This window comes from Vanacampus margaritifer, chromosome 2 (assembly GCF_051991255.1).
Source record: "Vanacampus margaritifer isolate UIUO_Vmar chromosome 2, RoL_Vmar_1.0, whole genome shotgun sequence".
Classification (NCBI taxonomy): Eukaryota; Metazoa; Chordata; class Actinopteri; order Syngnathiformes; family Syngnathidae; genus Vanacampus; species Vanacampus margaritifer.
The window spans coordinates 13,078,745-13,100,497 of record NC_135433.1 but is presented as its reverse complement, the minus strand read 5'-3'; the positions used below and the strand labels follow the sequence as shown (position 1 = coordinate 13,100,497).

The 21,753-nt window shown below is 42.2% G+C and overlaps 1 protein-coding gene across 5 annotated transcripts in view; it reads right to left on the bottom strand.

Annotated features, from left to right (window-relative positions):
- The window catches only part of cacna1ia (calcium voltage-gated channel subunit alpha1 Ia), a 196,179-nt gene that overhangs the window by 23,954 nt on the left and 150,472 nt on the right, over positions 1 to 21,753 (bottom strand). For all 5 annotated transcript variants that reach the window (XM_077555589.1, XM_077555590.1, XM_077555591.1 and 2 more), the window contains 17 exons: positions 21,373 to 21,527; positions 19,998 to 20,726; positions 18,127 to 18,227; positions 17,391 to 17,514; positions 16,612 to 16,680; positions 14,682 to 14,860; positions 14,385 to 14,511; positions 13,984 to 14,109; positions 13,806 to 13,895; positions 13,428 to 13,620; positions 11,478 to 11,629; positions 8,971 to 9,080; positions 6,777 to 6,910; positions 6,530 to 6,600; positions 4,460 to 4,538; positions 2,814 to 2,935; positions 216 to 638 (listed from right to left, as the gene is read on the bottom strand). In XM_077555589.1, coding sequence (XP_077411715.1) covers positions 216 to 638; positions 2,814 to 2,935; positions 4,460 to 4,538; positions 6,530 to 6,600; positions 6,777 to 6,910; positions 8,971 to 9,080; positions 11,478 to 11,629; positions 13,428 to 13,620; positions 13,806 to 13,895; positions 13,984 to 14,109; positions 14,385 to 14,511; positions 14,682 to 14,860; positions 16,612 to 16,680; positions 17,391 to 17,514; positions 18,127 to 18,227; positions 19,998 to 20,726; positions 21,373 to 21,527 — 2,984 coding nt within the window. The remainder of the gene's footprint in view (positions 1 to 215; positions 639 to 2,813; positions 2,936 to 4,459; positions 4,539 to 6,529; positions 6,601 to 6,776; positions 6,911 to 8,970; positions 9,081 to 11,477; positions 11,630 to 13,427; positions 13,621 to 13,805; positions 13,896 to 13,983; positions 14,110 to 14,384; positions 14,512 to 14,681; positions 14,861 to 16,611; positions 16,681 to 17,390; positions 17,515 to 18,126; positions 18,228 to 19,997; positions 20,727 to 21,372; positions 21,528 to 21,753) is intronic.

Below are 21,753 nucleotides of genomic sequence, written 5' to 3'. Positions count from 1 at the left end.
AAATAATGATATCTCTTTGTGGTTTGAGTCATGTCAGGTGAAAATTGGTTAACCCTAAACTTTGAAAGGACTACTGACCCTAACCCTCTTTTGATAAATAGAGCAACTCAAATATCTATTTAGCCAATTAAAAAAGTGTCTGTTTTAATTTTGACACACACTCACATACATGCACACACACACACACACAGACATACGCGCAGAAAGAGACTCACTTCATGTGCTGGTGAGTACAACGGCCGGTTGGAGTCAGCGGCGTTGTGCGGCATCCTCCCTCCTGCTGCCCTCTCTCCTCGCCCTCCTCCTTCCTTCCTGCAGCCCTCGGTACCGTGGGCCGATCCGGCGGCGACCGCGTCTTTCTCTGCCCCTCCGCCGCCGCAACCGGGGGCGCCCATGCAACAGAGGGTGCCCTGGGCCAGCTCCAGCTCAATTTCTGCATCCATCTCCGCCTCCTCTTGGGCCTCCTTGTTGGAGTCGTCCAGGTGCTTCATCAGCACGGCCACCACCACATTGATGAGCACGAACTGGGCGGTGAGCACGAAGGAGACAAAGTACATGGGCGAGATAAACTGAAGGCTGGGATTGCAGGCGTAGTCCACATCAGTGCCGTGGTCTGGTGGGCACTCCCGCAATGTGTCCTGGACACAGACGATGGACAGGAGGATGAAGATCAGTGGACAATATTTTAGCAACCTATCTGTACACTATACACTAGGTCTAGTCAGGGTGAATAGTAACATCAATGTGGGTCCCTCGGCAAGACCCCTATGGTATATGCATGCCCCCAATACCAATTCACTGTTGCTCCCCAACCAGGATATTATTAGGCAGGTTGCGTTAGGAAGGGCATCCGGCATAACATACAGTATGTGCCACACTTATCATGTGAGTGACTTGCTGTGGTGACTTCTCACTGGGAAAAGCCAAAAGCCACTTCGTACTGCGGGTCGTTAAAAACTTATTGTTGCAACACTCTAAAAACAGTTAGGTAAAAAATAACCCAACTATGGGTCAAAAATGGACTGATCCTCGACTTGGGTCGATTTGACCCAACTTTGAGTCAAGAAATGGGTCATTTTGTGTAAAACAACCCAAAAAGTTGGGTCAAATTGACCCATAATGTGGATCGGTCAATTTTTGATCCATAATTGGGTTATTTTTGACCCAACTATTTTTAGTGTGAAAGATGGACTTATATTCAGAATATTATGAATGGTTGTCAGATGAGGACAAGCACAGAGAAATGCCCAGCGATATCACCACAAACACGTGAATTTGCTCATCACGTGATTAAATGACACAATTAATGACACATTAAATGTACAAACACAATTTGGCCACCAAGCTAATGTGGCTAATGCGGTCACAGTTGTTTCATTTTTTAATTTACGAACAACTTTGTGTATCCGTTGCTTGTCGAGGAGCATAAATAACGTGGGACAAGACATGACGTGATGCCGTTCACCTCGCTCCTTAACAAGCTTCATTTTTTGCAATTCTTGTCACTCTTGATGCTAGCACTTTGGCTAGCTAGCATGTCCGTTGAAGACTAACTCTGCAGCTAGGCACCGTTTGCCGAACTATTTGATTAGCTACGCAAACAAATCATAATTTGCTGTCACTTAATATTGTTAATATATGGGGATTTTTGTATTGAAGCAGTATCACACTCGAGGTCGTAGTGATGATTATCTGTGGAATCGAGCCTATGACAAATTTAGTAATTAAAGTTAATTTTTAAAGAAATTATCCATCCATCCATTTTCTTAACCGCTTGTCCTCACAAGGGTCGCAGGGGGTGCCGGAGCCTAACACAGCTGGCTTCGGGCAGTTGGCGGGGTACACCCTGAACTGGTTGCCAGCCAATCGCAGGGCACACAGAGACGAACAACCATCCACACTCACAATCACACCTATGGACAATTTGGAGTGTTCAATTAACCTGCCATGCATGTTTTTGGAATGTGGGAGGAAACCAGAGTACCCGGAGAAAACCCACGCAAGCACGGGGAGAACATGCAAACTCCACCCAGGAAGGCCGAAGCTCGGACTCGATCTCACGTCTTCTGCACTGGGAGGCGGACGTGCTAACCAGTCAGCCACCGTGCCGTTAAAGAAATTATAATATCTAGTATTATACTTATTACTAACCATCCCAACTTAAAGTTTAAATAATTTTTATAAGTAATTTTACGACCAAAAGTTAATTGGTGGTAGGAACCACTAAGAGTGCTTTTTGGAGGAAATACTAATGTCTCATCCAGGCCGTGACCACACATGACCCCTCTGAGCTGAAGCCGGTCTTTTTGTCTTAAATCTAATTTGGCCTGACACACTCACTGAGTTCCGTCACAGCACAACATTATTTTTGCATCTTATTTCTCTATTTTACCTCACATTTTCATATCATGCCAGAATCACCAGCCACTTCATGTATCATTCACACTTGCTGCAGCTCCATAACATAATTCCTCATCTTCTGCGTAGCTTAGGAGTGTTTTGGGAGGGAGGATAGCTGCAGGAGGTGTGCGTTCAAGGGTAATTAGTGTTTGGTATGCGTGCTCAATGAGCCACAGTCACTTCCTTACCCATCAGAGCGGAAATTTGTGTGGCCCTTTGCTGAGCCAGCACATTTCTCCTCCATCGGAAGTCACGATTAAGACAAAGGATATTTTGTCTTTAGTCTCTCTCGGGGCATCTTGTCGGTACTTGGTTGAACGATTTGAGTTAAATCTTTTCAGACAGTGAGTAATTCATAAGTGGTATGGTCCATCTGCCACTGAAGAAGTGAGCATGCAGAAAATTGAACGCACCTTCATGATGCCATTCCAGTTGTCGCCCGTAGAGACTTGGAACAAAGTCAGGAAGGCCATGCCAAAGTTCTCAAAGGTAGCGTGACGACTCATGCCCTCGCACGGGTAGTCTTGATTGCAAACTAAGGATGAGAAGTGGGGATGCAGGGGGAGAGGGAGGAAGTCATGCGGAAAGCAGAAGGGATGATGCAAAGAGAGGGGAAAATACAGTTTGATGTGACAAGAGATAATTTCGAGAAATTTGGCACGCCGTTCTTCATAAGACTTTGCTCCCCTTTAAAACTGCAGCATCACAGCTGCTAAGCTGCCTTGAAGACGTTTTTTTGATTAATAGCAATGAAACCTGTTGCCCCATTTGTCCTTGAGCTTGAGTCCCAAAATAGTCTTAAACATGACCTCAAGAAAGAGACACATTTCTCAGGCACGGCAGAAATTTAACAAGATGAAGAGTGTATGTTCTTATAGCACGTGGGATTTAAGGACAGTACTTCTAGAGCACTGGAGAGTGAGTTGATTCCCTGTTGGCTAACTGTGAGAGAACTAATGAAAATACTTTAAGGATGGAGAAAAAATATGTTGCTTTTAATGGGATTCAATGAGGTTTTGGATGCACCAGCTGGATACTGATGGGCTTGAAGTGTTGAAAACTACACAGTATTTTGTCACACATGGTTTTTAGTTTTTTGTAAAAACCATAACTTCAAACAGCTAGCAAGTTTGGATTCATTAGTACATCAAAATTGAATCAAGTCTTTTCGACCTATGACAAGATGTAAATTTCCCACAATCTAAATGTAACTGCAACCTTAAATTAAAACATGCCACTTTTCTAGTATCGTAATTTCCGGACTACACAACTTTTTTTCCCATGCTTTGAACCCAGTGGCTTAATGTGCCATTGTTAATTTCAGATTTTTTATTGACAAGCTTCAAGTTTCGTCGTCTGACCAATAAAGTGACCGAACATGTCACAGTGGACCAATGAAAGTGTCTCAATCCGCCCTCATGCTGAATATTCGCCATCGGCGGTTGAGGGAGGGGCGGGCTCCCTGAGAGAAATGCGGAAGTTTGTGTTCGTACTGCGTTGAGTTGAGTTTACAGTTATGCATAGGGAAGACGTGCCATAAATACAGCAATCTCTGCTGTGCGACCCCCCACTCTCTGTTGTTTGTTTGCCTACCCGACTCCCACCATCGCTCGCAACGGATGACAGGCGCTATCCTGGAAGGCTCGTGTGACAAGAGAGACAGAGGTTCTGGGGCACTACTTTGTCATTTAGCTGGCATCGCCATTGTTTGGGAGGGGAAAGCATATACCGTTTTTTATGGTAAATAGAAGTATTTTTTTAAATCCATCTTTTCCTTTGCAAATATCCAATGTTATAACCTGAACTAATATAATTTGGAGAGCGGCAGCTAATAATACAACATGGTTAATATATGTACAAATTTGTTTTTGTGGTTAAATTTAGCTGTAATTAATTTAATCAGGTGTGCTTTGTAGTCCAGAAATTACGGTAATTGCAGCGCAATATCGTGTTCCCGTCTCAAAGTATTTCCTACAAAACATATCATGAAAGAGCGCTACTGTGACAAATGTTCTAACCCAGAGATGTTTGTATGAGTTGTAATAAAAAGGTTACTCACCAAGTTCTCCGAAAAGCTCTACTCCTAAGGCGGCGTAGATGAAAAACAGTAGCATGAAGAGCAGACCCAGGTTACCCACCTGAAACACACAAACAATACAAAGCTTGATAGAACCATTCAGATTCAGATTCATTCAAATTCATATTAATTGATTGATCCCTGGAAGCAGCAGAGGAAGACAAAATGGGAAGCCTGGCATCTTGCCTATGCACCTCGAGTTTCTTAGATGGAAAAAAAAGAAAACATAAGGAAAGAGGAGGGGAAAAAAGAAGGCTCAAGCACAGCCCTTTAAAGGGGGGGGGGGGAGGCACAGCATGAACCTGGAAAAACCTCAGCACATTAGGCCACATAATAAAAGGCGTGACTGCAGGACATATGCAATGATAAGATCTTTTTATGTTAAGGATAGTCATTTAAATTACTTTGCATTACTGAAAGTGTTGCCACATTTTGCTAATTTAATTAGAGAACATTAAAAACATTCATATCATATTCAATTCCACATGCATCTGTTATTATTCTGGCAAGAGTCATTCCCTGTTGTCTGCTGTAATATGGGACATTTCCCTAGTATTTTTGCTTTGTTTTGTTTTATAAATTTTTTCCTTTCGGACACATTACATCCAAAAGAAGGGCTGACGGGTAGAAGCCATGGCTTTTTAGTAACCATCCCCCATCGATTCCTACTATACGCATCAGTCATACACATCTTGAAACTTTTAAAAGTAAAACATCAATAATGTCTTTGTTATCCATTTGATGGAAGAATTTATTTTAACAGTGGAATGTCTCATCAGACCGCAGGTCGGATCCATCACCTGTAGCTTTGCTTTCCTGACTTCAAGCAAGCACACACGCGCACTTATACAAAACAGAGAGAAAGTGTGAGATACTCCCTGGAACAGTTTAATTAGCCTGAGTTTTAATTACCTCCCTGGGCACCCTTGGGACAGAGCAAAGGCCTCAGTGTTAATGAGAGCAGATCAATAAAAAACAGACGAGGAAGCTGTAACCTCTCTTCAGATTGTCGCTGACCTCCTCCCTTCTTGTGTTTGCTTTGTCTTACTTTTGGATGGTCAGCACGTTTGCCTGTCCTCAAAAGAACATGTGCAGTACAAGTGTGTTTCATTTACTTAGTAACTGATGCGATGCGCCCTTTATAAACAAAAGTCTTGGAAAACGCTTCTGAACTCATTTGCTCCCTCAAAAACGTATAAAAACGTTCTATTTTAAATATTGCCATGATCCCCAAAACATATTTATGCATTTTTTATATTGATTTTTTTAATGAAATTATTATTATTAAATTTGGGAATAATGATGAAACTTAGCTATATTCTAATGCTAATTGCTGCAAAATGGAAAAGGATAGAAAAATACTTCTACTACTTTCTTTTGGTTGGTTCCATGTTTTTATAGCAATAGAACACAATATTCTGCGAGCTTTGCAAAATCAGTCAAAATCCAGTAAAACAGCTGGGGGCGAAGGGTGTTGCTTCATCATTTCAAACCCTTGAAAGACATTTTTGATAAACTACAACAGAGATTGTGAGTCAGGCCCTCTCAGCTTGAAGTCCAAATGTTCTCAAGCTATATAGACAGAAACACCAGGAATTCTACAAAAGTAGACGCTGTTACACTGTAGCTCTGATGCTATTCTCACTCCCTGTAGACCAGGTGTCCAATTACTTTTGTCTATTTAGAATATATTTACATTAAATTATTTGTGTAAATATGATCGTTTTGGGCAGAATATTTACTCTGCTGTCTGCTAATTTGCTCATGATAATACATTGCTTAACCTACTTGGTGAGTAGGAAGGTTTCCTGGGAATGGTCAACTTGGGTCAAGGACACCATAGATTTTGGCGCTCCAGACTTGGTTTAGCAAGCCCCCGGTGATTCAAGTACACACAGTGTTGCGACACAGTATGGGTGTGAGGTACGAGTGAGTCATCTATTAAAAGTTGCTGTCTGACAGAGAGAAAAGGGAGTGCTGGGAATTCTTTGAGAGTGGGCCACTCGCGCTTACGTGGAATGTTTGTATGAGAACGCGTGTAAGGTTGTGTACCTGAGGCAGGGCTTGAACCACCGTATCCAACAGGGCTCTCATTCCTGTGGCCATCTTCAGCAGCTTCAGGACTGTACGAATATGCGGGAGGCAAATCAATTCAATGAGGGCATTCAGGTACAAACTGTGTCTCAAAACAAAGCTAAGCTCATCTTTTAATCTACAGCACACTTGCAAGTTCACGCAAAGCAAACTTCAACTTGAATTAAATCTTGTGCGTTGAGAGTATTTCAAACACGACACGTACCTCGCGCTATCCTCAGTACTCTCATGATCCTGATGATGGTGGGGTTGATGGGCAGTGCAGCGCTGATCTCGATCTCTTCCAGTATGATGCCCATTATGGATAGAAGCACAATGGAAAGGTCCAGTTGGTTCCACCTGACACAAGCACACATATACTCTATTTCAGTGGTCGGACATATATGTGCAAAATGGATTAACATGTATAAAGGAACGTTTGGTGTTTCGCAGGGTTCAAATCCGGAGCCTCTGCTGTTTTGATTTTATCAGCTGCCTCCGGGGGGGTCATCGTAAGAAAAGTTTTAAAGTGCTCTATAAATGTAGAGTTGAGTGACGGGAGTCAGCGTCCTAACTGCATTATCTGCAATGAGTTTAAAGGCTAATTTCTAGACTGGTGCTACTGGATGATTGACTGTGGATTTTATCGGGTGTTCAAGTTACTTTATGATGGGTGTTAAGCTACTTACGGTATTAGTTTTGGTCTCTGCAATGTGTTCAAGTGCTATTTTTAATCAGTGCTAGTTATTGGTTGGGAGAAGTGGTTATATGGGGTGATTAAGTGCTTCTTTCTAGCCTGTGGTAATTGAACATCAACTCACTTCTTGGCCTGCGCAATGTGAATTTTGACTGCAGTCTTTGTGATGCAGTCAGTTTGTTACTTTGTAGCCTTTGCCAGTGATCAACAGCCGCTCTATTTGTGATAACATTCAAGTTCCTTTTGGCCTGTGTTGCTTTATAGCTGGCTGTGGTCTGGCTAATTTACAAAATTGCTCTATGACAAACAACAATGCTGCTTCTTAAAATCTCCATTGTAAATTCTCAATCTAAATGTGCTTACTTCTGTTATTACCTTTTGTGTTGGAAAAAGAGGACCTGCTATCAACGCATAAAATGGACCTTGTATGGCACGTGATCTTATCGTGGTAAATGAAACAGTCTCTTTTACTGCTTTAATACCTTTGTAATGAGAGCAGCAGCTGTTTTTTTTGTCTTATTTACAAGAGGATTTTGCTCAGATGCAAGAACAGAACAATGTCTGACTCTGACACAATGAGGAAAACGATTATATAAATGAGTGTGTATCGACAGTCAGTCTCATAACATATATAATAATCTAGACTCTCACAAGTGCTGATCTTGTGTTAGTGTGTCCCCGGCTGCTATTAATGTGGCCCGACAACCACTCGGGCCAGAAAATGATGACATGATGCACAATGACCACTTGTGTCTGTTGGTGACATTTTAAAATACATTTGACGCGTTAACGTGTGATACATTCTCTCGACATCCGCCCCATCTTATGCTAATATTTTCACTCATTAGTCCTCGTTCTTTCTTGGTTGAATCAGTCCAGACAACATATTTGCAGAAAATGTCCTTGTCTATTCTTGACATTGTCCTCGGTGTTACAATCACTTCTAAAATTACAACTCACTTAAACCAGACATACACTGAGTGGATATTAAACTGAGAACAAGATATCAATTATTAAAACGCCAAACCTTAGTTATAGCGACAATCACAGTCTTACACCATTAGATGGAGTTAGTTAGAGATTACTGGCACACATGCAAACTGTATATGTTTTACTTTGTACTTAAATTAAACCTTAGATTGGTCAAAAAGGCTGCCAGAAACTTCAATGGTGATTTCAAAATAACCAAATATGATCAATTCCCAAGTACAAAAATGCTTCAAAGGAGATTGTACAATCAATATTCTGTATGAATCCAGATCAATGTGTTATTACATTTAAAAAAAAAAACTCTATGAAACATACTGATGGATTTAATTTGACAGTGATAACAGTCAGATAAAACAAAATCTATGTAATGTTCCATGCAATTAAATTTGTTAATGTATGAAAAATCACAGAAGAAGAAGAAGATGGTAAATAATGGTGACATTTATGTGCATTAGGCAGATCATTCCCAGTGCATAATACTATGGGATTTCATTTTTCCCCTTGTTGGGTACCAATGATTTAACTCATTAGACACACATGAAATGTTCAGTTTTCAGAATATAATCCAAAAGGAGCCTTCATTGCCAGGCTCCACACTGAAATGGCTTGTAAGGTTTTTTTGACCCGTAAACTGACCCCAAGGCGGAAGGTTCATGCTGATTATGCAAAGGAATTATTCACTTTTATACATCTTAGCACGTGCACACAATAAACGAACAAATTCACAGCACACCTGTCTTTGAAGAAGCGGCGGAAGCCGAAGGCGATGAGCTTGAGTATGGATTCCAGCACAAAAGTGGAGGTGAAGAAATAATTGCAGTACTTCAGGGCGAGATCTAGAGACTGTGAAAAGACAGTCAAGAGGCAAGAGTGTGAGTATGTGTCTGTGTGCAGCTAAGATGGAGGAGTTTCAGCTGCACCAAGTGGGTGAAAACCGTTTTGGAATCGTCCCCATTGTTTGGAGAGGAACAGACGATCAGGCCAGAGGCATGAACACTGCATCATCTATTCATAAAAATGCAAATATGCACATTTACCACTTATCGAAAAAGGAACCATAGTTGCACTTATGCTTAGTTATGCAGACTGACTTAGAAATTCAATTTTCATCCCAAAACAATGATTCCAGGCTATTTTGTTAAATTTCCTAATCACTATATTTTTAAGAAAAACAACAACAAACTCCGCAAGGGTTCAATCTGGATTAATAAAAAAAGTCCATCTAAATACATTAAAATCAAATAAATATACGGTACATACAGTTGTGCTTGAAGGTTTACATGGGGTATGTAAAGTTACGTACAAGCGTGGTGAAGACAAAACCTTAGAGCCCATGGCATCCAAAATACAGTGGCACTTGTTTTGATATTTTCAGAGGATGAAGTTGACATGAGTAGAGATGTGCGTATGAATTTTGGTGACGATTTATAGCATTTTTGTGTCAATAAGTGATATTTAGCTTTTGTACATTTGCAGTTGTGTTAAATAATTACATGCCCTAAGAGTATGTAAACTTTCAAGCACAACTGTATCTAATATCTTATATTTAAATAAGAAAACTAAAGTATGTATGAAACCATTTTATTTAAAAAATAATAATAATTGAAAAAGATCTACAATAGAGTTGAAGTTCTGAATTTAAAAGCAATAAACTGAGCTGGAGGTAGGGCTAGAAGGCGAGCGTCTGGTGGCCAGGCCTTCACCCGAAAAGGCAACGTGGGTCCCCCCTTTCTATGGGCTCACCACCTGTAGGAGAGGCCAAAGAGGTCGGGTGCGTAGCGAGCAGGGCTTTTTGGGCCTGTGGGACTCCGGAGGCAGCTGACAGGTACCGTCTGGCCAAGCGGAACGCAGCTTTGGCGGTCACTCAGGCAAAAACTCGGACATGGGAGGAGTTCGGTGAGGCAATGGAAAACGACTTTCGGACGGCCTCGAGGAAATTCTGGTCCACCATCCGGCATCTCAGGTCGAGGAAATTCTGGTCCACCATCCGGCATCTCAGGAGAGGAAAGCTGAGAACCATTAATACTGTGTATAGTGGAGATGGGGTGCTGCTGACCTCGACTCGGGACGTCGTGAGTCGGTGGGGAGAATACTTCAAAGTCCTCCTCAATTCCACCGACACGTCTTCTTTGAGGAAGCAGAGTCTGGGAACTCTTGAGGTGGGCTTAACTATCTCTGGGGTCGAAGTCACTGAGCTGGTTGGAAAGCTCCTCGGTGGCAGTGCCCTGGTGGTGGATGAGATCTGCCCGGAGTTCCTAAAGGCTCTGGATGTTGTGGGGCTGTTGTGGTTGACACGCCTCTACAACATTGCATGGACATCGGGGGCAGTGCCTATGGATTGGCAGACCCAGGTGGTGGTCCCCCTTCGGGAAGTCGAATCTCGGATTCAGGAGGAACAGTGTGGTTTTCGTCCCGGCCGTGGAACAGTGGGCCAGCTCTACACTCTCGGCAGGGTCCTTGAGGGTGCATGGGAGTTTGCCCAACCAGTCTACATGTGTTTTGTAGATTTGGAGAAGGCAATCGACCGTGTCCCTCGGAGAGCCTTGTGGGGGGTGCTTCGAGAGTACGGGGTACTGAGCCCCTTGATACGGGGCTGTTCGGTCCATGTACGACCGGTGTCAGAGTTTGGTCCGCAGTAAGTCGGATTTGTTTTCAGTGAGGGTTGGTCTCCGCCAGGAAGGAAAAGCCCACTGGCAAAGTTGAAATTTATTAGTCTCAATCTCTCTACATAGATATACAGCACTATATCTCCATACTGTACATATGTTTATCTTGCTACTTGTTACTGTATCTCTATATACTGTATATCATAACTGGGATTTATATAATTTTTATATCCACTGTATATGATTCTGTCTTATTTTGCTCTATGATAAAGGTTGATTGGGTATTTCATGTGAAAGATCATCACTTTTCTTCAATGCTTCTACCCAAAATGCCTCATTAGTAATGATTGAACAGGTATTGTGTAGCTCACCACGTCAAATGAGCAGTGCAATCACAGATCATTGTATTGGCTTCAGCCACTGCCGAAATATGCCTCCATGCAAATTTGTGGACAAGACTGCAGTGAGATGCATCAACATTTGTTTTAAAATAACACCGCAAAATGTCCTCCCCCTGAGAACAAGCTTGTAAAATTGCCAGTATTTTGTGAGGGGAAAAATACTTTAATATTAGTGAAATCTAAATGAGGACACCAGAGCTAGACCACACTCTCATACATAAATCATGTCTTACGTGAGGTTGATTGTAGTGCTCGAGGGACATAGTGATGACGTTGATGCAGATGATGAACGTGATGATGAGGTCCAGGTAGTGGTTTGTGCACAGTGTGTGGATCATCAGACGCACGTTGCTGTAGCTGGCATAGTAGGGAAGCTTTTGGGCTTCTGTGGGTGGAAAAATGCAATTAAACTAAGATGTAAAAAAGGTACTAGTTGCACCTTATCATAGTTTTTTTCCTTCTAAATAAAGGGACAGTGTGCATTATTTAGCGCCATATAGTGGCAAACTAATAATTCATTCATTTAATAACCCACTATTAATTTCAATAATATGCCCCAAAAATATGTTCTATCACATCAATGAAAATTTGTGCCTACACAATTGTGGGTCATTGTGTGGTAATTATATTACATAGGTCGCACTGCGCCTTACAGGAGGCTGACATGTTTTGCCGCTATCTTTCTGCTACACATACCCAATAGAGTAGAACTTTATGAAAGTAGTTAGCCTCTCGGTGGTAGTTGCAACAGCTGAGGCCTGCAGGTGGTCCTCGCTGAGTCCTGTGATTTGAGCTCCCACAACTTGTCTCGGTAAATGTCTCCCTATGATTTGCTCTTGCTAGCATTTGCTAGCTTCTCCCGTTAGCCGCTCTTTTAGTCGCTTCAGCGAGTGCTTGCTAGCCACTCTTGTTAGACACTCTAGTGAGTTCTTGCTAACTACTCTTGTTTGCTGCTCAGGCTAGCTTCTGCTCGGCAGGTTGCTCGCTCATTCGCTCACTCCAAATAATAATCAGTAGAAGTGGCGGCTGCTAGTTATTCAAATGAGGGGAAGCACTTTTTGTACGCCTCAGACAGATCATCCAATCATCACACAGTAGCTGAATGTAGGGGCTGGCCCACTGTTCCATATACCCCCAGAGACGCTGAGCATCCGATGGGCTTGGAAAAAGCCCAGCATGTATCCAATGACCATCCAGTTTTGCGCAGTGGAACAACCCACTCTACGGAGCAGCGTCTGTGTAAATAAATAAATAAATAAAAGTGCCGTGGAAGTGCAGGGATGAATTAGAAGGAAGTCGAATCAGTTATTTGTGATAAGTAGCTGATTCTGAACAAAAGATCAAGTTATTATAGCACATAAATTGTACGCACAGTAGTGCATATTTCCTCAATTTATTTTTTGTCAGGGGAGGGGCATTTAGGGGAAGCTGAGCTTCCCTTGCAGTCTTGCAGTCACTGATCGGTAGTAATTGGTGGTAGGCTTGTGAAGTGTGCTCTGTGTGAGGCACCGCAGTGTGCATGCTTAAAAATCATTGCATTCTATTAGTTCACCACTAAATTGCACTCAATGTTACACACTGTAGCTTTAAAGTTATCCTTTTTCAGCAGCTCATGTGCAACTTAGGGTATTAAATAATTATTTCACCACCTACCATGTTAACTGAAAATCAATGAAGTTCTACCTTCCTACAAACGTCAATAAAGTAAAAAATCTCTGGCAAATATGCCAATAGTGCCAGGTAGTGTTAAATTCCTCCTTTCACCTTAGTTTCAAGTGAAAGACTGTCCAGAACAGAAATATTGTATATATTAAATGATACCCAAGATAGCTGAGTCGTTTGTGTATTAATTAAATTAAAAAAATAAAAAGATGATGATGGACATACATTTTTAGCTGCATCATATACTGCACTTGGAATTTATACCCTGTTGACAGGGTTGAAAATGTTAAGCGTCCGGCCACCTAATTTAGTGTCTGCTAAAAAGGCTTTTGTTGGCACTTGTCCTCTCACTGAAGATCTATTTAAATTATTTTCTGTCTTTGCTTAGTCATGCTGACGAAGGGTACTAAAAACATGCTATCCTCACCAAAATATAGATGATTTATATACAGTATAACTTTGGTCAAATGTTATATTAAATAACGTCCGTCCTGCCATTGTTGTTGTCCGCCTCATCTTACTTCTCCTCTTTTTTTCCATACGCCGCTGACGCTTCTCCTCACGCCTCTTGGCCTCCTCCACCTCCTGGTGCTGGCGGCACTTGTGAAAGTTTTCCACCACCACGCCCACAAACATGTTGAGGACGAAGAAGCTGACGATGAGGAGGAAGGAGATGAAATAGAGCAGCATCCAGGGGTTGTTGTTGGTCACCGGCTTTTGTTTAAGAGAGCGATTAGGTTTGTTGGGGTTGGAAAGGAGAGAAGGCAGAGTGGGATTAATCAGACATGTCCGTGATTCATTGACATTGGATTTTGGATGACTTGACAGGAAAAAAAGGAACATTTATGAATAATATTATCTCGTTCTAAAATAGTGCTGTGTTTCTTCCAAGTGTTTACCTGTTGGTCCACAGCGACAGCATCTAGACCGTGATACATGATGTTGACCCAACCGTCCTTAGAGGCCAGTACAAACAAGGACATCAGGGCCTGACCAATAATTGAGGGGGGGAAAAATAACAACGTAAGGTAAAGTATACACAATGTTCTTTATACAATAAACAAAGACAGCACTAACCTGCCCCAAGTTGTCAAAGTTGTACTTATGGTGAACCCACTTGTAGTTGGCTTGTAGACAATCTGATTTGTTGGTGATGTTTTTAACATCAGTCCCCAGGCAGTAGAAGAACTTGCCTTTAAACAGCTGTTGGAAAAGGAGACAACAAACAAATGAGCCTTGGAAAAGATGAACACAGAGTGAAATAATGAGCTAATTTCCAGCTAAGGACGTTTTGCTGTTTCATTAAGTGACTAAATGAATTATTTTAAGAGTGAAAACAAGATAATCAGGTACAGTCCCTGCGAAATGACCACTGACTAGCAGGGTTAAACACTGCAAGCTAAGACACATTATAAAATGTGCCGTGGTCTTCTGTGACAAACAACAATAACGCCACAAAGTGTATAAACTTGGCCTACCTGGACACCAAGAATACCAAAGATGATGAAGAAAGCACAGCAGATGAGGACAATATTGCCGATAGGTTTGAGAGAGGTAATGAGGGTCTCCACCACCAGCTTTAAACCTGGAGCTCTGCTGATCACCCTGTGGAGAGGCGGGGACAGATGACAATTTTTTGCAATGTTGTTTGAATGTCATGAAGAACATTTTCCTCAAAAGCGGTGACACTGCACTCAATCATTGTGTGCGGCAAATAATGTCCTTAACATATTTATTAACTTGAAAAATGTGCAATTTGTTGCTTTTTAGAGCACCTGAGAGGACGTAATGTCCTGAGCAGACGGAGCACTCTGAGCACACCCAGGATCTTCGCCCCGCCCGCCATTGACACCACAATGTCAATTAAAGACACAAAAACCAGGAAGCCATCCAGAATGTTCCAGCTGCTCCGCAAATATGCCTGCTCCCCCACGTACAGGCCCATGGAAACCACCTGGAGATGAGATGAGATAGGAAAGAAGGTAAGGAAGGTGAAACATGCTCTTACAGAACACAGACTACGCTTGGCTGTTACAAACAAGTTGTATTGTCTCTGTAGGGAAACAGCTCTTTGTCAAATGTGAATGATACAGCAGAGGAGCACAAGGGCAACAACGGAGAACATTAGTGGGAAGACTACCAAAACTATCATCGAACGACAGCAGTGTCAAATACTTTGGGTTCTGACACACTCACACATGCACACATCCCGTATATGGGCGCTGACATGCATCTCATTACTGTACGTTAGATGACCGACTACTTTATATTATATCACTGAGCTTTGGTATATGCTATCACACCTGCCACAAAGAAGTGAAGCATGACATGGAAAAAGGTATTGGAATGGCAAAAACAATTTAGATCATTAGTCCACCAGGGGTTGGACCGTGTTTAAATTTTTTATCTTATCAAGATATGTTGGTCATTTGTAAGCATGGGACTTGCCCAGCCTTATCCACATCTTACCTATGACCTACCGGACCTATCCCAGCTGACTATTGGGCAAAAGGCAGGGTACTACATCATGATAAATGTGGCATGGAAGGACTTTAGAGAACTAACCTCCAACCTCATGAAAGGAAACCATTTCATCTTTGGCTTAATTTTTACTTTTTGTGCCAATCCATATAACGTGTAATTTATTCAATCCAATAAGGACATAACACCATCTTGGCGGGAGGGAACAACCTACAATTGACATTTGAAGGTGTTTGCCTCAGAGAGTTTGCGGGAGCTCAAACATCAGCGCAAACATCCTACGTCCGATTTCCATTCGGACCATTCCATATAGTGATAAAAAGTTAAATCTATTTGTGATGTACAGAATATCTGCAGACGGCAATCAATTAGTTGTGAAATGCGTCCAAAGCCTTCCCCCGAAAGAAAAAAGAAAAACACACACTGAAATATCGAGCAACATGCTGACCACTTCATCAAGCCTGCTGTGTTGTGCCTTTTACTCGGCTACATCTTGTGCAACTAACACTTAGCTCAGCAGTGGCATCCTGCAGAGAGATGAATGCTACACACACACAAATACACACAACACGTGTTATAGATGCACAAGGCTCAGACAGACACACAGAGGGATACATGTATAGCTCGGCCGGGGGGCTGACAAGTCTGCGGCTGCTTGGCGGCGCGTGATTGGTTAATAATTGATTGTGGGAGTGCATAATGGATGGCCCACTTGTGCCAAAGGATCGCAGGGAAAACAGAGACTATCAGTGGGTGGTGGAAGTAGAGAGGATACAAGGAGGAAACAAGAAAAAAAATGAAAGAAAAGGGATTTATGAGGAAGGATTAACTGTGTGCTTAAGTGTAGTTGTGTGTGTGCGCGTGTGTGGTCTTGTTTTTTTCACATAGTGGGGCCAACATTTGGTGATTTCACAGAGTTGTGGGGCCCATCTGTCCATGTGGGAACATTTTGCTGGGCCCCACAAGTTTAGACCTCTTTTTGAGTGTCAAGACTTGGTTTTAGAGTTAAGGTTTGAATTGGGTTATGGTTGAGGTTAGGGTAAGGATTAAGGGTAGGCAATCATTTTTGATGGTTGGGGTTAGGGGAAGGGGCTAGGAAATGCATTATGTCAATAAGATGGCCCCACAAAGATAGTAAAACAAACCTGTGTGTGTGTGTGTGTGTGTGTGTGTGTACTGTTCGGGGTTCATGGTCCGTAATATAGAGACATAGTAAAATGTTACCTTGAGTGTCATCTCGCTCACAAAGATGGCTGTAAAGATGTAGTTGGATATGGTGAGAAACACCCTTTCCTGAATTGAAAGAGACAAGCAGACAACAAGAGAGGTTGACAGTAAAAAAAATATGACACAATGCGACAATAAGGAGTAGTAAAGCCTTCCTCACGACACCTTTTATACCATAAAAGTTCATTTCCCCTGAATTATTACAGAACAACTGTAGTCAGAAGCAATAACTTGAAAGGCACACTCATCAGCTCGTTATCGTTATGTTTTTGTAGGATTTTCTACAAAAAACAAGATACTAGAATTTGTATTTTGGGGGATTTCTTATTTTAACGGATGAATGACGTTAAAACACTGCGTTACCGTGTTGAGCTTCTTTGAAATGTGTCTCTGTGGTGGAAAGTTACATATTTGCATGGATATCACTGAAGATTATTGTTAATCATGTTGACGGTAAAGTAGACAATTCCAACATGATAATACCCAGAAATGCATGAACATAGACAACTGCAGCATTCCTAGCCGAACAAAGGCCCGAGTCATGCGCCCAAAGAGGAGCATAATATAAGCCTGGAAAAAAAAAACTCATGCAGACAATACAATATATCTCAAGGCTTGTACATGTAGGCGACAGGGTGGATTGAGTGTGGTAGCGGGAGGTGCGTGACGCAGGTGACGTCACAGGGAAGGAATGTGGAATCCAACAAAGGCGGTGGAAACGTGATCGTGTGTGTCATACATGTGCATCCATCCATCCATGCATTTGATTGATTTACCAAGCTGCCCTGAAGGATCTTGGGCCTCTCGAGAGCCACTGTGATGCAATTGGAAAAGATGAAGGCCAGCACCACGTAATCAAACAGCTTATGAGCGATGATGGACTGGCAGATCTGTCGAAACCTAAAGCAGGAACGCGTTACAAAGTGACAGAAGGGACAACAATGAGGAAAAACAGGAAATGCAATTGTTGTTTTACTATAATTCCACCTGTTCCAATACAATTAAAATCCTTCTCTTCAACAAATTACGACACGCGAGTAAGTCCCAGCCTGCTGTTGCAATGCAGAGCAGAGAGCACATCAAACGAGATACAATGGGATGAAATATACTGAACGCACATTTCCAAATTTGGCATGTGGCACTGTTTGTGCTGCCCAAAAGCAATTAAATATCCTCACAGCAACGCGTACTGGAATGGATGGAAAGAAAATGAACTAAATGAAAAGAATAATCAGTTTTACAACCCATGTGGCAACATTTCAATGTGTTTTATTAAAGAGCTGCATCTACTGAAAGCACAAAAGATGATGCAAGATATTAAAGAAACCCTCCCATGACTGTTTCTTCAAATGGGAATCGATACTCTAATGGAGTCTTGGTTCTCCCTTTTGATAGGATGGGGGCGGCGGGCACAATTTATTTTCGTAGCTGTGAAATTTCCTGGGGCTAATTTGAACCAAATGGCATCATGAAGGGGTAAAAGATGAATTGAGGTGGATGGCAGGGACTCACTTGTTCTGTGGGGAGAAGAGAAACACTGACCAGTCCTCTCTGGTCTCACACCAGTCTGGCTTGTGTGCCTCCAACATCTTTTGGATGCGGAAGCACAAGCTCTGCAACGGAAAATACGTATCAGCCCGATCTGTCGCACGTTTTATGTCGTAAACATAAAAATACACTGTTCAAGGTTTCAGTTATTTACAGTATTTAAACACATATAGAAACAGCTTGGAGCGCCGATCAGCTTTACCATCTGTATCGTACTCTTCCCCGCTGTCTGAATAGTCCTTTCTAATTAACCGTGTTTCTCTTGTGCACAACCTTATTTACAATGGAAACAATAAGACTCTCAAGGGGCCTGAGAGATAAGAAGTGCCGAGTTTACACAAAGTGCTTGGAAATCCCACTCATGAGAGCAGAAGATTTTTGCATGTGTAAATGCTTGTACTAAAAGACAAGAGTTAATTGCTCAATGACAGACACTGTTTTTGTTCACTCAGACTCCATCTGTGGTATTAGACTGCTTTTCATGTCAGGAATATACATCCATCCTTTTTCTATACTGTTGATCCTATTCAAAGTAAACAAATGTAAACCACACAAACATATGAACCACAACACTGCCAATGGTTCACCAGGAAGATTCATGTCCCATTGTCTTGAGAACACTAACATGAGAGTACAAGTCTGTGTCCTTTGAGGAGTTACTGTAGGTAGTATACATCATGTTTATCAACGAGGAACTAACCCCCCCCCCCCACAATTTTTAAATCAAGACTACTTTGTATGATCTAGAATTAGTCAAAGTCAGTAAATAAAATGGGGTGCCATTTTGAAGTGAAATTATTGTCAGATGTGACATTGAATCTACAGTACTGAGCTGCCTGCTAATACAGTATGCACCATGGCTGAGATGGAAAACAAGCAGCAGTCATCAAAGTAAGTATAATGAAGATTAAAAGCGATGTACATCAACTTCTTGAGTTGAACGAGATCCGCAAAAAGGGTTCCAGACAGAGAGAACTGCACTGAGAGCTTTTCTACTCACATGACCCTTGATTTTTCCTGGTTATAGGATACATGGAAACTCAAGTTTATCTGGTTAATGTTTGGGCCTTGTGTATGTCAATCACACAGTTGTCATAGCGATTCATACGACTAAACTAAATCTACATCTACAGCTACACCTAATTGCTAACAGGAGAGTTTTTGTCATACCAGAACCAGGGTTATTTGGGTTTATTGCGTATTCATCTGTCAGATATTTAATTTTATCTTCCGGGTCTTTTTCTAATTTTTGATCCTGTTTCTTTTTCTAAGATCAATATGATTTAATTTGACCTCTAATTACCGCTTTCCCAGCTTCCCAGAGACGAGATGGAGATAAGTCTCTTCTTATAATTTTGTCAAACTCTGCATCATTTAGCAATGAGATGTTAAAACGCCATGTTGGGGGTGGTTTAAAGATAAAATCAACTTGTAGGGTGAGGGAAATGCATTATACAGGGTAGTTCTACTATCTTAACGCTAGCTAAGCTTTTCTGGCGGCATATTTCTAATGTTGGACTGGCGCGAGGTAAACAGCTCAACCAGCAAAAGAGGTTGTATAATGGTGAATACATTGACTTGTTAAGCGCTGTTGAACTGTCAACCAAGATAGCATTTAATATTAGCTAAAGCAGTATGATAACCACTGGTCACCAGATTGACTAGCGATTAAATTTGTTGTAAATGTATTGTATATGCGATTTTCAGTAAAATGTTAGTGTCTTGCTTTTAATTGTAATAATCTGGTTACCCTAGACTAAACACATAATCTGATATCTATGTGTATAGTAATCTGAAGTTTGACAGAAATTTACTGGTTGAAAAGAGAAACTTACATAGTCAAGCTCATCATCCATGTCCTCCTGGCCCTTACTACGTGTGTTCACCTGAGGAAAGACTTCCGATATCAGCCTTTGGTGGTTTGTCCTACTAGCCTGCTCAGTCTGGTGTTTAGGAGTTGCATGAAGAAGCTGCGCCAGAGGAGTTTTGCCATTACAGTCTTGGTACACTCCTCCTCCGACGCTCAGACTCTCAAAGCCAGCGCCGCCACCGATGACCATCCCTCCAGGGAAGCTCTTCCTCTGGTGAGCGTGCAGTGCTGCGGGGGACACAGGACGGTGTGCCAAAGGAGGAGGATGTGGGGCTCCTGGGACCTGTAGCAATTGTGGAAGCTCTAGAGACAGAGCCCGACGGTCCCTCCTGGGTACAAAATGTCCCTGGAGAATTGGATGGCGAAGATGAAGTGTGTGAGAAGCAACAGCGGGAGGCGAGAGAAGGCTTTCCTCCTCATCTGGGTGTATGCTGTGGAGGTGGCGGAGTGGGGATGAGGAGGCACGGGGACCTCGGATCCGAAGGCTTCCTCCAACGACCCCCCCTAAACCCCCTAAGCCATATCCATAGAAAGGCCTGGCCGAGGTGGAGGTGAAGGCTGGACTCGCCGAAGGAGAGGAAGAGGAGCAGGGGCGGCCTCCGATCAGGCTGTTCCAACTGGAGCGACGAGCCCATGGGGCTTGATGCTGCCGGTGCAGCGGGCGACCCCAGTTGTGATAACCGCGACCTGGATACTGAGAAACAAAGAGACGTTCCTGAGATTTTGGATTACTAAAACAAGAACACAAACTGATCCAATGGGTACTCGTGTCTCTTCATTAAAAGATAACAAATTGTTTGTCAATAAGTGCATGATCCCTTTGCATATTTGTATTGGCACAAGCGCCACTTTTGAAGGAAATCGGCTCCACTAGGAAAGCTTTCTACAAGATTTTGGAGCTGGTTTGGAGAAAAGCTTTGTGCGTTAGAGACCATTGGTGATTGACAAGAGGACCTGATTCACAATTACTATTTTAGTTCATCTATGTAAATGCTTGAAATGTTCTCGAAAATAGAAAGATTAACGAAAAAGTTTTACCCGCCTCCCATTGGATTAAGTAATTAACAGTGCCTCAGTACTTTGATCCATATGGTGCATTTTTAATCAACTAAATGCCCTTTTTACTTGATCAAATAGTTGCTTTTGCAAATTAAAAAGCCACAATAAAACCGATGATTTGCTACTGAAGAAAGTCTTTCATAGAGTCGCAAACACTCAGACGATCTACAGAAATATACAGTCAGTAAAGATATACCACAATGTCAAATAAATATGCTGTACGTCATATATCAATCCGCTGTCGCAAAAGATGAATGCCCGTGCGGGTCTTGTTCACTTACCGCGGCCCTCTGCTCCAGGTTGGCCCTCCCGAGAGAAATGACGCTGTTCTTCCTCGACCCGAGAGCAAAGCTCAGCCTCTCTCCAGGAAAAAGGCTGGCAGGCAGTGGGCCCAAGTCCAAGTGTCCATTCGGGGTTAGCGTGCAGATCTTTGGGTCTGTGTGAAAAGGCCAAGTGGAAAGGCTGTTATTATGTATGAATAAACGAAAGGCCACGTGGAAACATAGATTAGACATTTTTCTTCTCCTTTTTACTTCAACATTACTGCAGATAGGTGAGCACAATTTAAACTCCATTACTTTCAAGAATACATTTCCTCAAGTGACATAATGGCCAGTTAAGAGAGACACAGGACGTTTTAATCCAAGTTGAATCACCTCGAA